Source organism: Petaurus breviceps, unplaced genomic scaffold, assembly GCF_028583685.1.
Source record: "Petaurus breviceps papuanus isolate PSGF00001 unplaced genomic scaffold, PetGlider_PUasm1.0 187, whole genome shotgun sequence".
NCBI lineage: Eukaryota > Metazoa > Chordata > Mammalia > Diprotodontia > Petauridae > Petaurus > Petaurus breviceps.
Window position 1 is genome coordinate 24,764,848 of NW_027185799.1, and position 15,716 is coordinate 24,780,563.

General features: G+C 36.5%; 1 protein-coding gene across 8 annotated transcripts in view; it reads right to left on the reverse strand.

Annotated features, from left to right (window-relative positions):
* Positions 1-15,716, reverse strand: part of KDM4C (lysine demethylase 4C) — a 463,317-nt gene that overhangs the window by 367,674 nt on the left and 79,927 nt on the right. For all 8 annotated transcript variants that reach the window (XM_069090752.1, XM_069090754.1, XM_069090755.1 and 5 more), the window contains one exon: positions 1,872-1,986. In XM_069090752.1, coding sequence (XP_068946853.1) covers positions 1,872-1,986 — 115 coding nt within the window. The remainder of the gene's footprint in view (positions 1-1,871; positions 1,987-15,716) is intronic.

A 15,716-nucleotide genomic window follows, 5' to 3' on the forward strand; every position in this document is an offset into this window, starting at 1 on the left:
GGAAGGGAAGTTGGAAGCACACACTTTTGAAAAGGGACAGGATCAAAGTAGAGAATAGAACATGTGGGAAGAGGGATAGGATGGAGGGAAATATAGTCTTTTACAATATATCCACTATAGAAATGTTTGCATAACTATACATGTACAACCTACACTGCATTGCTTATCTTCCCAGTAAGGGTGCATGACAAGGGAGGAAGGGAATGAATCTGGAATTCAAAGCTTTAAAATCAAATATTTTATATATATATATACATATATATATTCTATTATTAATATTATTTTACATGTAACTGGGAAATAAGACATATAGGCACTGGGGCATAGAGATCCACTGTGCCCTACTGGAAAGTCGAAGGGGGTATGGGAAAAGATATGGGAGAGAGCAGATTGGAAGAGGGGATATCCAGTGGGATCGCTATTTTGGGGTGGTGGGTAGGGAAAAAAATGGGGAGAAAATTTGTAACTCAAAATCTGGCGGAAATGAATGATGTAAACTAGAAGTTAATAAAGCATTTGATTAAGAAAAAAGTTCAACTTGAAAAAAAAATTTTAAAAACCAATAGCTTGTCTTCATTTGATTTTAGCAACTGAGATTTGAAGACTAAATAGAACATTCTTTCAAAATAACACAAATGTACTATGATTTAGAGACAAAAAACAAAAGGATAAAGCTGCACTTAATTCCAAAAATTGTCATTTGTTGTAGTGAGATATTTTCACTGTATTTTATTTCAAACAACTTTGAAAATGACCTTAGGGGCGGCCAGGTGGCTCTGTGAGTAAGAACGCTGGCCCTGGACTCAGGAGGACCCAGAATTGGTTCTGGCCTCAGATATTTAAGACCCACACAAAAAATAACTGGCCTTGTAACCTTGAGCAAGTTACTTAACCCCAATTGCTTTAAAAAAAAAAAAAAAGGAAAAGAAAAGAAAATGATCTTAAATCTGTTCATTCCTGGTCATATGCAACAAAAATGGAGATAACACAAAATGGCAGCTACCCAAAAAAATTCTGAAGAGAGATCTCCTTTAAAACTGCATCCCATACACATACACACAGCAACTGTAGCAAGCAGCCACAATTTTCTGCTCCTACTTTCTATGTAACTTCCATATAGCTGTTATGCTTCCTTCCTTCCAGGACCAAAACAGATCTGCTTGAGTGTTCAGGAAATAACATTCAAATCTATTTTGGAGAAGGCTTTCTTTGAACAAACATACACACCCAACTGCTTTGCCTAGAGAGAACCAATAATACCAGTAACTGAAAATGATAAACACTAATTTCAAAATGTCACTCTTCATCTCCCCTAACGTATCATCATATGCCCAACCTCTATATAATGTCAAACTCAGACGGCCTACTAAATCATACAAAAGGATCCCTACAGCAGATAACGACTTAGAAAACCACATATTAACATTTATTTTCAACTATGTTTTTACTTATTTTGTTAAACATTTCCCAATTACATTTTAATTTCTTCTTTGGGAAGCCAGAATTATGGCAGACAGCCCTGCATAGCTGACACTTCTGACCTAAAACACATAATTCATCTTGCAAACGGTCAATACTTCATAGTAATAAGATCACACAATGAAGGCCAAATACTTTTAATAATAATTGATTAAAAGGAAGTAATATTGATAATTAATTCAAGATTATTTAATAATGCCTAGTCACCACTTGGTATAGATGCTCAACAGCAAAACTCTTAATAGTGATTTCTTTATTTCCTCATATCTTGTATCTTTTTAGTGACAGAGCACCAACTGAAGAAAGAGAAATCATTTTTGTCAACTGCCAAAAATAAAAGGACAATATCAACTGGTCTTTCACAAAACCATTATGTACAAGAACAGACATACTTCATCATATATGCTTCCATTGATATCTGCTCCATAGATTGGTGCCACAAATGTCAAATTCTTCCAATACTTGCGCTCCAAATCTTCATAGTCTAAATATCTTGGGGTGCAATACCTGTAAGAAAGATGAAAATAGTCTAAAGATTTTTAAAAGGACATAAATTCATAAATTGTCATTGATTCAAATGATTCATCTCTTTAGTCTAGACACTATAATAAACTTCTAAATTGCTATTTTTGCTTCCAGTCCATCCACTCCACTGATTTCTCACTTCTACTACTTAAGTAATCTTCCTGGTACACTGTTCTCTATCTCATGCAACTACTCAAAAAACAATTTAAACCCAGTTAACTACCAAATAAAGGATAAACTCATAATCTTATCATTCAAATTCCACCACAAACTGGCTTCAAATAATCTTCCAAAACTTTTCTCATATTACTTCCTTTCAAAATGAACTACAATATGAACCAATATAAAGCTGGTGGTTCAGTAGATAGAACACTCAGCTTGGAGTGCAGATGGCCCGAGTTCAAATCTGATCTAAAACACTTAGCTGTATAACCTTGGGCAACTTAACCTCCATTTGCTTAAGTTTTCTCAACTTTAAAAAAAAAGAGGGGGTGGGGGGGATAATAATAATAGCACCAACCTCACAAGGTTGTTGGGAAAATCAAATGAGATATAATATTTATAAAAAACGCTTAGGGTCTGGCACATAGTAAGCATGATATAAATGCTACTTCTCTTTCCCTTCCCCATTCCCATGCAGTGCTCCCCCATTTTTGTGTCTCAGCTTTCATTCAGTTTGTTTGTGGAGGAAGGGGTAGGGGATGTGGTAAATGGCACACCCACAAGCACACCCATACTACAGTGGACTAGATTCTGGGTCTCTCTATGTCATCTAGCCCAGAACAATCAACCACCCCCAGTAACAGGCATTACAGGCATGAGCCATCAGCCCAGTTGCTGTTCAGTCATTTCAGTTGTGTCCAACTCTTCATGACCCCATTTGGGGTTTTCTTGATCAGTATACTAGAGTAGTTTGCTATTTCCTTCTCTAGCTGATTTTACAGATGAGGAAACTGAAGTAAAGAGGGTTAAGTGACTTGCCCAGGGTCACAGAGATAGTACATATCTTAGGCCAGATTTGAATTAAAAAAATTTGAGTCTTCATGGGTCAAGGCCCAGCACTCTATCCACTGTGCCACCTAGCTAACCTGGGTAGGTCTCATTTGAAAGACTACCCCTTTTCTCTACTGTGGCTAGATGAAGATTTCCCCAATCATCATCATCCAGGACTGAAAACTGGCACCAATTAGGCTAAATGATTCTCTTCTCAGTCATATACAACTCTTCATGAACCCATGTGGAGTTTCCTTGGCCAATATACTACAGTGGATGTCTATTTCCTTCTCCAGCTCATTTTACAGATAAGGAAAGTGAAGTAAACAGGGTTAAATAACTTGCCCAGGTTCACAGAGTTAGTATGTATCTTAGGCCAGATTTGAACTCAGGAAGATGAGAACGAACTCCTGACTTCAGGCCCAGCACTCTATCCATTGTCCCACCTAGCTGCCCACCACCAGCCCAGTGCTATCCCCCCCCAACATTTTATGGACTCCGTCTATACCAGTCACCTTCTACTGAAATCAGTCCCTTCCTTTAAAGCACAATTGAAGTGCCATTTTCCTTCCTGAAACTTTCCATTACTATTTTTGCTAACTCCAATCAGCTAAAACTTCTCTCTCATTCCATAAGTGCTTCATGGAGCTTTACCTGATTTTTTTTTCTAATTGCATTAATCTTCTTTATATTTTATATACACAAAAGTGAAAATGTTTTCCCCCTGCACACATGCAAAACTGTTGGCTCCCAAAAAACAGGGTCTCTGTAAACGTCATCTTCATATCACTAGTACTTGCATACAGCTAGCACTTAATAAAACTGCTGATTTAACTAGTATCTACCTAAAAATAAAATCAATTCAATAAACATTCCTATAATTAATAAGAGTACATTTCAAATGTCCATGACAACAAAATTATACCACTCAAATACATACCTACAATAGTTTCACAACAGCATTAAATCCACAGGTTATTTTTCATCTTCAATAATTTTACTTGTTGCACACTGATTCAACCTTTCGATACAGGAATTTGGAATTGTACCCAAAGGGCTATAAAACCATATATATATATATATATATCCTTTAACCAAGCAATACTACTAATAGGTGTGTATCACAAAGACATAAAAACAAAAAGGAAAAGAATTTACATGTACGAAAATATTTATAGCAGCTTTTAGTAGTTGCAAAGAATTGCAAACTGAGGGGATTAGGAATGGGGGAATGGCTGAACAAGTTTTTATATAAGATTGTGATGGAATACTATTGTGCTATGAGAAATGACAAGCAGAATGCTCTCAGAAAAACCTGGAAAGATTTACACTAACTGACACAAAGTGAAATAAGCAAAACCAGGAGAATATTGTACACAGTAACAGGAATATTGTATGATGAATGACTTAGTTATTCTCAACAATATATTAATCTAAGACATTCCAAAGGACTTATGAGGAAAAATGTTATGCACTTCCAGAGAGGTGGAGCCTGAATGCAAATTGAAGCATACTTTCTCTTTACTTTCTTTTTCTTTTTTTTTGGTCTATTCTCTTTCACAATGTGACTAACATGGAAATGTTTTGCATGACTGCACATATATAACTTATATCACATTGCTTGCCTTCTAAATTAGCTGAAGAGAGAAAGGCGGGAGAGGGAGAATTTTGAACTCAAAATTTTAAAAACAAACACTAAAAATTGTTTTTACGTGTAATTAGGGAAAAAATAAAAACTTAAATCATTAAAATAATTGTATTCTTTTTTAAATGATAGAAGAAAATATTTTCACAGAAAACAATGTGTCTGTAGACTAGGTAGGTCATTTATAAGTGATAAGAATTATGGATTAGATTACTATACACATATAGGTGTGTATACACACACATAAAATTGTAAAGACAAAATTATTAGGAAATGAATTGTTGACATTTAAGTAATGTAATATTTATTGCAGCTTTATAGATTCATTTTGAAAACTTTATCCACTTTACCTCACAAAGTAATAAAATAGCCAACATAAAAATTAAAGGGTAGTTTTGATGTGGCAGTAAAGGCAACTCTGTTAGTATCTGAAAAGCAATCCACCAAACCAAAATTCCCCAATTATTCCAAAACTCTCAAGTTCAGTGGTAAGCACCTCAGCCTATTCCATAAACACCTTAAGAAAATACAGTGGAATCTATAATACAGTTGACATTGAAAGACCTTAAGATATCTAATCCAATCACACTCATTTCACAGATGAGAAAAGACCGTGAAAGTGGTGTGTCAAAGTTCACATAATACTGAGTAGGAGGGGGAATCCTCTTTCCACTACACCATTCTTTCTTGCATACTACCAAAGGCAAGGTAAAGTTAGAAAGAACAGAGGGAAGGAAGGAACAGGTAAAGGCTAATTTGGCTCCAGTCTACTTCCTCCAGAAATTGTTACAAATGATATGGGGAAAGGCAAGGATCATGATAGAAAACTATTCTCTCATTTGTAACTCATGAGACCTTTCTCAGTATTAGGGTAGGTGGAGGAAACATATATGTACAAAAACATACATACACACATACAGAGAGAGAGAGTGGGAGACGGGCTCAGAGTTTGCTGAATATGAAAGGATGATATCTAAAAATAAAATTAAGGGGTGAGAGAGGACAAAGGAAGAGACAGAATAGGGTAAATTATTTCACATAAAAGCCACAAGAAAGAGGTTTCACAATGGAGGGGAAGAGGGGAGAGGTGAAAGGGAATGGGTGAACCTTACTCTAATCAGATTCATCTTAAAGAGGGAATAACATATACATTCTATTGGGTATCTCACCCCTACAGGAAAGTAAGGAGGAAAAGGAAGGGGTGGGGGGAGGAGGAAAGAAAGAAGGGAGGGCAGATTAGGGGGAGTAGTCAGAAGCAAATACTTTTGAAAAGGGACAGGGTAAAAAGAGAAAAAAGAATTAAGTGGGAGGCAGGATAGGATGGAGAGAAATATAGTTTGTCTTTCACAACATGACTATTATGGAAGTGTTTTGCATAATTACACATGTATAATGTATATTGAATTCCTTGCCTTCTCAATGAGGATGAGTGAGGAGGGAAAAAGGGACAGAATTTGAAACTCAAATTTTTAAAAACAAATGTTAAAATGTATTTTACATATAACTTGGAAATAAGATATACAAGCAATGGGGTATAGAAATCTATCTAGCCCTACAAGAAAGTAAGGGGGAAGGGGAGTAGAGGGCTGGGGGTAGTACACATGTCTGGACGGGGGTAGGGGCGAAAGAAGGGAGGGGAGACTGGGGCAAGGGATATTCAGAATGCACACCATCTGGGGGTGGAGGGGAGGGGAGAAATGAGGAGAAAATCTGGAACTCAAAATCTTGTACAAATGAATGATGAAAACTAAAATTAATGAATTAATAAAAACAAAAACAAAAAATTCTCTCCCCACCCCAAAAGAGTTAGTGAACATAAGGACAACCTTAGGCCCAATAAGAGGATCTTATCACAACAGCCCCAGGATGGAAAAAAACCACAAGAGAAAAAAATGCAGAACAGAACATATTTTCCTGCTTCTAAAATCATTTTTACATTTTTATAAACTTGAGTGAGCAGTAAAAATGACCTCCTCTTCATATGGAAGACCTATTAAATCAACTATGTAGCTAACCAATGAGACATATTTTTAGTAATGATAATCAAATTTGGTTTAATTATTCTAAAAAGTCACTAAGCTAGAATTACATATAAAGCTATATAATGCTGAAATTAAGTTTCTTCTAAACTCTGGTATTTTTTTCAAATAAATGTTGTGATTCAACTAAAAATTACCATCAGGTGATTAGAATATCAAGTAAAGAAGCCAAAGCTATAAATTTAATCTTTGTATCGATCAATGAAGTTCCTAGAGCAATAATGTTCAACAACCACATGCTGCCATCCCTAATTTCAGTGAGTTATCTTACAAATATATACTCTTAATCAGGTACTAGGTACAAATTTTAGATCTGCCAATATAATCATCACAACCAGAAAAAATCCAAAAGGACCTGTACACTGACAGTGTCAGTCACATGACTTTATTATAGGACAAAAAATTTGTCGCTCAGGTATAGCTAGTAATATGATTAAAGAAATTTAAGTTATGAAAAAAGTTCTAAAACCTAAATCAATGGTTTAAAGCCTTTGAATTATGAGAAGAGGCTCACTTCAAAAATATATTCTGAAGTTTTGAAGTATTTTCTTGAAGTATTTTGAAAATAAAAGCATCACATAATTTCAGAGATAGAAAGATCTTCAATGGTCATCTACTCTAATAGTTATCTAAAAAAGAATTCTTTCTACAATATGCCCCCCAGATAATCCATCCAGTGGGTTAGACAACATGACCGGTTTTTTAACAGCTACACATGTAGTATGACATCTATGCCTTTATCTAGGTCACTGATTAAAATATTAAAATGCATAAAATCAAGCAGACATATGTGATGCATCCACTAGAAACTTCCTGCAAAACTGACATTGAATTATTATTATCAACCTTCTAGGACATATTGCTCCATCTTTACCATATGCTTTGCGAAAATTTAGGTGAATTATATGTCACAGTTAAATGGACAACTCAAAAGCCTAAGTTAATTTGGTCAATTATAAAATGAGAAAATATTTCATAATCTCCAGGTAAAAAACAGTCTACAAAAAGGTGTCCTGAACTCTCAAGAGCTTCTTGTCAGGAGTCTTAAAATTGTTTTTATAGATTCTTTGTTCTAATAGATTCTAGTCCAAAGGACATACAGACAGGTGGGTGCCAAGTAAATCTACCTAGGTGCAAAGTTAACTCAAACCCCATTCTGCTCCATAACATGCTTACCAGTGTGGGAGGATGGGGATATATTCAACCCACTCCAGTTATAGAACCATAATAATATATCTACAAAATTTCTAAAATCTACTAGTTTATCAATTCTATCAAAAACAGGAAATAAGGTTCGTATGGCATGACCTATATTCTTTTTTGGGGGGGGGGGTAAGGGGGGAAAGCAAGGGAATTGGGGATTAAGTGACTTGCCCAAGGTCACACATCTAGTGTGTGAAGTATCTGAGATCGGTTTTGAACTCAGGTCCTCCTCACTCCAGTCAGTGCTCTATTCACTGCACTACCTAGCTGCCCCCATGATCTACATTCTTTTTTTTTTTTTTTTTGCTTTTTGGAGGGGGGAAGGCAGGGCAATTGGAGTTAAGTGACTTGCCCAAGGTCACATGGCTAGTAAGTGTTAAGTGTCTAAAGCCACATTTGAACTTAGGTCCTCCTGACTCCTGGGCTGGTGCTTTATTCACTGCACCACCTAGCCAACCCACCACCATATATTCTTGATGAAGCTATGATGGCTCTTCATAATACTTTTTTCCTTTCCTTTCTAGATGTTCACTAAGCATATCTTTAATAAATCATTCTAAAGTATTCCTAAAACCAGAAGACAATTTTACAAGGCTATGGCTTACAGACTGGTTTTTCTTTTTTTTATCTTAATCAGAACATTTATTTTTCACCAGTCTTAAGGAATTTCTTCCATTCTCCACAATCTTTCAAATATTATTGATAGGGGAACAAAAATCATATCTGAACATTTGTTTAGTAAGCAAAGACATAATATAATTTATCAGGCCAAGTGAGCTGAACTAATCAAGGGCATCTCAGTGGTCACTTTCTACCTCTTTACTTATCTTATGCATTCTCTTAGATAGTTTTGTTCTTAGCCAAATGAGTTCTCAAATGCATTATGTCCAAAACAGAACTTCTTATCATTTCCACTGGCAAATCACTCCTCTAACAAACATCCTTATTTCTGTACTGTCATTCTTACAGTATCCTACATCTCCAACTCCCTAGTTCCTCATTCACTCAAATATAAATTCCTCTAACTGACACATAAAGGTTGTCACAACCAAGCCCCAATCTGTTGTTTTAATCCCATTATTCTTTGCCTCTTCTCAAGTGAGTTATTTATAAAAAGAACTTAGCAAAGTGCCTGGTATAGAACAAACTCTATATAAATCTTTAATTCCTTTCCCTTTCTCCTTCCCTGCTCCACTGGAATATCAGTGTAGTCAAACTGGTGGTCTTTCTATTCCTCATGAATGATACCTCTCCCTTCTCTATACCTTATCACTGGCCATCCATTCCTAGAATACATTTGCTTCTCCCCTGTCTCATAGAATCTCTCTTGTCTTTCAAACCACAGGTGAAGCAACAACTTCTACATCTTAACTTTTTAGGTATCATAGACTCCTTTGGCAGTTTAATTATGTCTATATACACCTTCTCAGAATAATGTTTTCTTGCCTACATTCATAATCTAAAGAAATCCAAGTAAAAGATTAGTGAAAATAAAGATTTCTTTTTCCTATCCAAGTCCAGAGACTCCTTTGGAGTCCACAGAACCCAGGTTAGGAATCTTTGTTCTACAGAAAGCCTTTCCTGTTTCCCTCTACATGTGAGCATCCTTATAATCTAATCTTATATTTATTCTATATAATTTTTCAGGTAATAAATATCAAGCAAGACATAAAATAGGAACATGGATGCTTGTCAAAAGTATGTACAACTGTAAATTGAGGAGATAAAGCATAGAGTCCAGGTTGAAAAAAGATCCCTGTGAATAGTGAGGTCTTCTTCAGGGCTTCAAAAAAAGTTTAAGACTTGTTTCCACTAGCAACCTTTTTTCTCCTTCTGGCAGTTGTTTATTGTTGTTGCCTTGCCTGCAGGCATGATCAGTGCCAATTACATGTGATTTTTGTTCAGAAGCAAGGCTACAGTGGAGCAAGGGCTACCAGAAACACCTCAGATTCATTACACATTTCATTTTTTAATTAATTTTTGGTCACTGCACATTCAGAAACCATTTCCTGTTGCCAAATTTGGGTCCAAACCCACAGTTTAAGAAGCACTGCTTTAGATGCTACTGTTTACAGATGATATTGATTTTCATCAAGTCCAAAGACAGTATAGAAAAAAAGATCTATAATTATGTAAGAGTTTGATTTGTTCATCCATACAAGAAAGGTCAAATGGATATATCAATCAGACAACAAGCATTTTAATTACTAACCACTAGGCGCTATGCTAAGTATTGAGATACAAAGAAAGACAAAAAACAGAGCTTTCTCACAAAGTGAGAAAGGAGTAGACAACATATGAATACATATATACATACAAGATACATACAAAGTAGATGGATAATATTCTGAAAGCATAAAGTATTACCAAGTGGTGAAAAGGGATGGAGGGGGAGTTTGGGGTATAGGGTGAGTAGATAAAGCAAGAAAGGCCTCCAGGCAGAAATTGAAATCTGAAGTGAATCTTGAAAGAATCCAGAGAAACTGAAAGGTAGAGAACACAGGGAAGAAATCCAGGGAAATTGAGGGTAAAACATTCCAGGCCTAGAGGATAAATAGCCAAAGAAAAGGCATGTAAGATGGTAGATGGAATGCCATGTTCAAGGAAAGGCCAACGTAGCCTGATTGTAGAGTGTGTGGAGGAGAGTTAGTGTAAGAAGACTAATAATGTAAGAAAGGGGTCAGTTTACAAGGGGAATCTTATGCCAGGGGATTTTATATATGATCCTAGAGGTAATATGGATGTAATGGGACTCAATGAAAGAGAAAGGGGAGTGGGGGGCAGGTGAAAAGTAATGGTGACACAGTCAGAACTGTGTTTCAGAAAACTCTGTAGAGGATGGATTTGAAGGGGAGAGAGCCTTGAGACAAGGAGAGCAATTAGAGGCTATTGCAATAGTTCAGGCAAGAGCTGATACTCATCAGCTGAACTACCCTAGTGATTGTGTAGATGGAAAGAAAAGGATGTGTGAAAGAGATACTATGAAAGCAGAAACAAGATTTTGATACCATACTGAATCTGTGGGACAAATAAGAGTGAGGAGTTGAGGATGTGGTAACATGTTATGGGCTAGGTGCTTGGGAATATGGTAGTGCCTTTAGCAATAATAGGAAAATTTTAAAGAAGGGAAGGTTTAAGCCTAAAACGTAATATAATGAGTTACATTATGAACACATTGACTTCAAGATATTTATGAAACATCCAGAAGAATGTCTATCACCTAACTTCGATCAGGTATTTGAATGAATACCCTGAAGAACTTGCCAAACTGTATGTAAATCTCAGTACAGATCAATAAACTGAACCTGGAATTGAAAAGCAAGAAGAGAATAAGCAGGATTGTTTTGGGGAAACTGCAAACAACTTTAACTCATCCCAAACTTTCCAAAAGCAAAGGCCTATCCATATTTTTAAAACAAATACTTTAGCAGTCTTGCTGCATGGCAACAAGACTAGGAATACCCCTGCCTCCAGAGAACTGAAGATATGCATTTCACCAAGAGTAACAGAACAGAGCACTGTGGAGGGGAACACACTATAACATACAGAATACAAGTAAAGGATGCATTAAGGATTTATGACAGCATAGAAAATAGGACAGCCCAACATGCGAGATTTAGGCATGATAGTAGTCAGCCAGAGTGCTCCACTGGTACCCCTTCAATGGAGGGAAAATCGAGGAAGACCTCCAGCACACTAAGTAAATCAACCATGACAGACTTTCAGAAGGATATGGATACATGGATTGCGATCTACTTTCACTCAAAGGTCTCTTAAACCAACCAGATCCATTTCAGTTTATTGACTCTCCATAGGTTGTTTTCCTCAATAAAACATAAGTTCCTTAATTTTCATTTTTTAAATGATTATATCTCCAGCACCTAGCCCGGTCTTAGTAGGTACTTAATCAGTGCTTATTGGCTGAGTCTCTTATTTCCAGTATAACAGTCATGCTCCTCATCAGAGAAGACAGAAACAGTCTTCTTTTTTGATAATTATCATCATTTCACCCAACAAAAGCAACCATCCTATGCCCTTCTTAAATATTCCACTGGCTTCTCAATCTAGCTAAAACAAACAAAAAAACACCAACATCTGTTTTCTGGTCCTTGGCTACCCTTACCAGCTCAATCTCATTCTGAGCTTTAGCATTCCAGATGCTACTTTTCAGGACTGATTGTGTCATTCTTTTATATTTACCTTATGTTACCAAGAATTGCTTCCATCTTCTGTAGGCTTATTTTTAAAATCTAAGTTGGCTAATGAATCTTTATTTATCCATATTGTTCTCTTCAGACATCTCTGGTTTTAAATCCCCTTTGGAATTTTTGTCCCTGATCACTGGGACAAAGTTCACCATTTCCACACCCCTCACCCCAGAGTTTTTTATTTTCACCCCCCCTTCCAGGGGAGTTTCACACCCACCAAGAGCTTTGGAACTCCCCCTTGAGGGTTTCCCATGCCCCACTGGAGTTTCCCTGTAGAATTTTAGTCTATAGCATTCTACCTATCCTTCTTCTGAATCCTGTAGAATTTGCTTTCCCAGAATCTAGGACATGTCAGAATCAATCCAACTTTCTTCTTTCCTATCAGAACTCTGGCAGGAACTTGTCAGTCAGTCAGTTAATATCTATTAGGCACCTTCTATTGTGCTAAGTGTTGGAGTTGCAAATAAAATTAAAAGATAGCCTTTGCCCTCAAGAAGCTTGCAGTCCAATGGATGAAGACAAAAAATAAGCTAAAATTAAGCTAGAGGGGAAGAGGGTGAGGAGGTACCTGGTGGAGAGTCATGATATAAAATTCCAAAGAAGTAAAAAAGCAGTCGAGCTAGTAGGCAGAGATTTATGGTTCTGGGTCCCCTCCTTAAATGGAAGTTTTGGAGGTCTTGGCTCCACTCTATAAACAGAGGGGCAGAGGGTAGTGATGAAATGTGAGTACAAGGATAATTCGATCTTGCAGGATGATGATAATGCCCACTGATGAGGTTCCTGGGGCATGACAGAGAAGTTCAAAAGCAGTAAAACTGGTGGGAAATGAAGAAATAACTGGCAGTCACTTCTTCCTAATGTTTCTATCCCAGACACAAATTTTTCATGCTAGTGAGAATGAGATCTAATATTGAATTTAGGCTGAATAAACATGGGAGGACTTCTGAACAGGAATGAGACTACAGGAAGATCAATAAGGAGTCTAAGCAATAAGGACTACACTAGAATGCTATTTGTGTGAGTGAACAGAAAAGGATAGATGTGAGAGAAGTTTTGGAGGTAAAAATGACAGGATTTGAAAACTGAATGGATAAAAAAAAAGGGAAAGCAAGGGTCAAATATGGCTTCAAATCTATGAACTGCAAAGAAGACGTTCTCAAAGGATGGCAGGTTTGAGTGGGAAGATGAGTTCCATTTTGGTCATGCTGAGTTTGAGATCACCTTGCCATTTCAAAATGAGATATTTTACCATTTGAGATGACTTTGGGAATCCAGATATAGATGTATAGCTGATAATGTAGGATTAGAGTTCACATGAAAAATCAAGGCTAGGTAGACATAAAGGGAGAAACAGGAGACATGATTTGGAAAACTTCTATATGAATAAACTCACTTGATCAAATGAAATAACTAAGGAAAAAAAGAGGGTCCAAGATCAGAGTTTGAGCTGCTTAGAGTGCAGGTGAAGAAGAATATAAACTAACTTTCAGGAAAGTAGGTAAAAAAGCAGTAGAGTGTAGTGTAATGGAAGCCCATAAAAGATAGGCAATACTGGGGAAAAGTAGAATATTAAAAGTTACGTGTGGGTAAAGGAAGATGAAGAAAAAGAAAAAAACATCTGATCAGTCTTGAAGACAACAACTCTCTTCAGACAGAGATAACCTTCAAGTCCCCAAAAGTAAAGAAAGCAAAAGAATATGGTAGAGGTCAGGGGTGGAGAACCTGTTGCCTCAAGTCTACATGTGGCCCTCTAAGTTTTCAAGGCTTTAACTGAATCCAAACTTTACAGAACAAACCCCCTTAATAAAAGACTAGACTCTAGGCCAGACCTGCACAACTTGTGGTAGGTAGGGGCCGAAATTAAAATAGGCTAAACTTCTTGAGGCCCCAGATAGATTAGACTAGAGACAGATTGACAATGGTTGGCTGCCAATGGTAACATGACAAATAGGAGAGTGTGAAGTGAAAACCCTACATTTTTCACAGGCTGGCTGTAATCGGTCCTCAAGACCCTCAGCTGTATGTTGTGCAGGCCAGCTCTAGGCCAAGGGTTAAACATTCTGAAGTGGTATGGTAAGTTTTTAAAACATTTCATTTATTCCTACCCTCATGAGGTATGAGTGTTTTGTGGGTGGGGTAACAGCTTGTAAAGTCATTGGTCAGAATGACTGAGATTCCAACAGTATAAACAACTCAGGGAGTGGAATCTTAAAGCCCACTTGAGCAAAAGAAATGAAAATATGTGTAAGGTCTTTCCATTATAGGCCTAACCAAGAGTCTTGGGCAATAAATTTTAAAAATCACATAAAAAAACAACTAATAAAAAAACAAAAAACAACTAATTTCCTCTTTAAAAGAATCATATTTTTTATTTTTTTATTTTTAGCTAGCTAATATTAAAAAGTCTGGAAAATCACTAGATCTCCATGAAGAAAAGAAAAAGGCTTTTTGCAGGTCTTACAGTTTGACAGAAGTTTAATGACCAGGACAGTTTATCAAGAGATGAGGTCATTCTAGTCTGTCCTACAAAAAAATCAACATTAACGAATTTCATCAAATTTATTGTTATCTTTCTCTCCTACTATCTCAGTTCTGTTTTAAGCATTAACCCATATCAATTTTTTGTAAGTTCTTATTCCTCCAGGGTGGCTAGGTGGCTCACTAAATAGAGCAGCAGCCCTGGAATCAGGAGAACCTGAGTTCAAATCCAGCCTCAGATACTTAACACTTGATAGCCATGTGACCTTGGGCAAGTCACTTAACCCTAATTGCCCTGTCTTTCCCCCTCCAAAAAAGCAAATAAAAAGTTCTTATACTGCTCATTTAATTCTAAAATCACCTCTTACAATTAATTAATTTCTACTACTCTTTTCATTCTTAACTGACAACACTTCTTGATGAACACTTCTTCCTGTCTTTCTTCTGCCAATCCCAAAGATAAAGTCTGTTTTAGACTCCCCTGTAATTTCTATGTCTCCATCTAACTCTAGATAATTATAATAAATATCACTTCCTTGTCAGATAGCTTATATATATATGATATTACTTTTACAATATGTACTACTGCAATTTAAAACTTGAGCACTCAGATATACCATTTTCATTCTTCTACATTTATGACCAATATACTGGTAATATAATTTCTCTCGTTCTACATAAAGATTCTATCAACATAAAGATTCTAGGCTAATAAGCTATTTTCATTTTCTAGTCTGATAAACTTATAAATGCATATTATATATGGGCATGTAAACATATGCAAGTTTACTAGTCCAAACACAGACCACAAAATAATATCTACTAGGATGAAAAAAGTAACACAGGTATACACCCAAATAATACACCTGATGGGGTGATAGGACCTAGCCCCCTAAAGGAAAAAGCCCAGGTGTCTAGAAGCAACCCCAATCACATATTAGCCTACTTGCCCTTCCTTTCACTGTTACCTGGCCCACCCCAAATTACTTACCACTCCTTAATCCCACCAAGATCCTTTCACTATCCCTCTACTATATCAGCACCAGCACCATCCTCATTAGTTTGCAAGTTCCCTAAATAACTTCATCAGCCTCTACTGCAGCCACAAAAACTTTGCCATTTGACTGGAAGACAGTTTGAGTACAT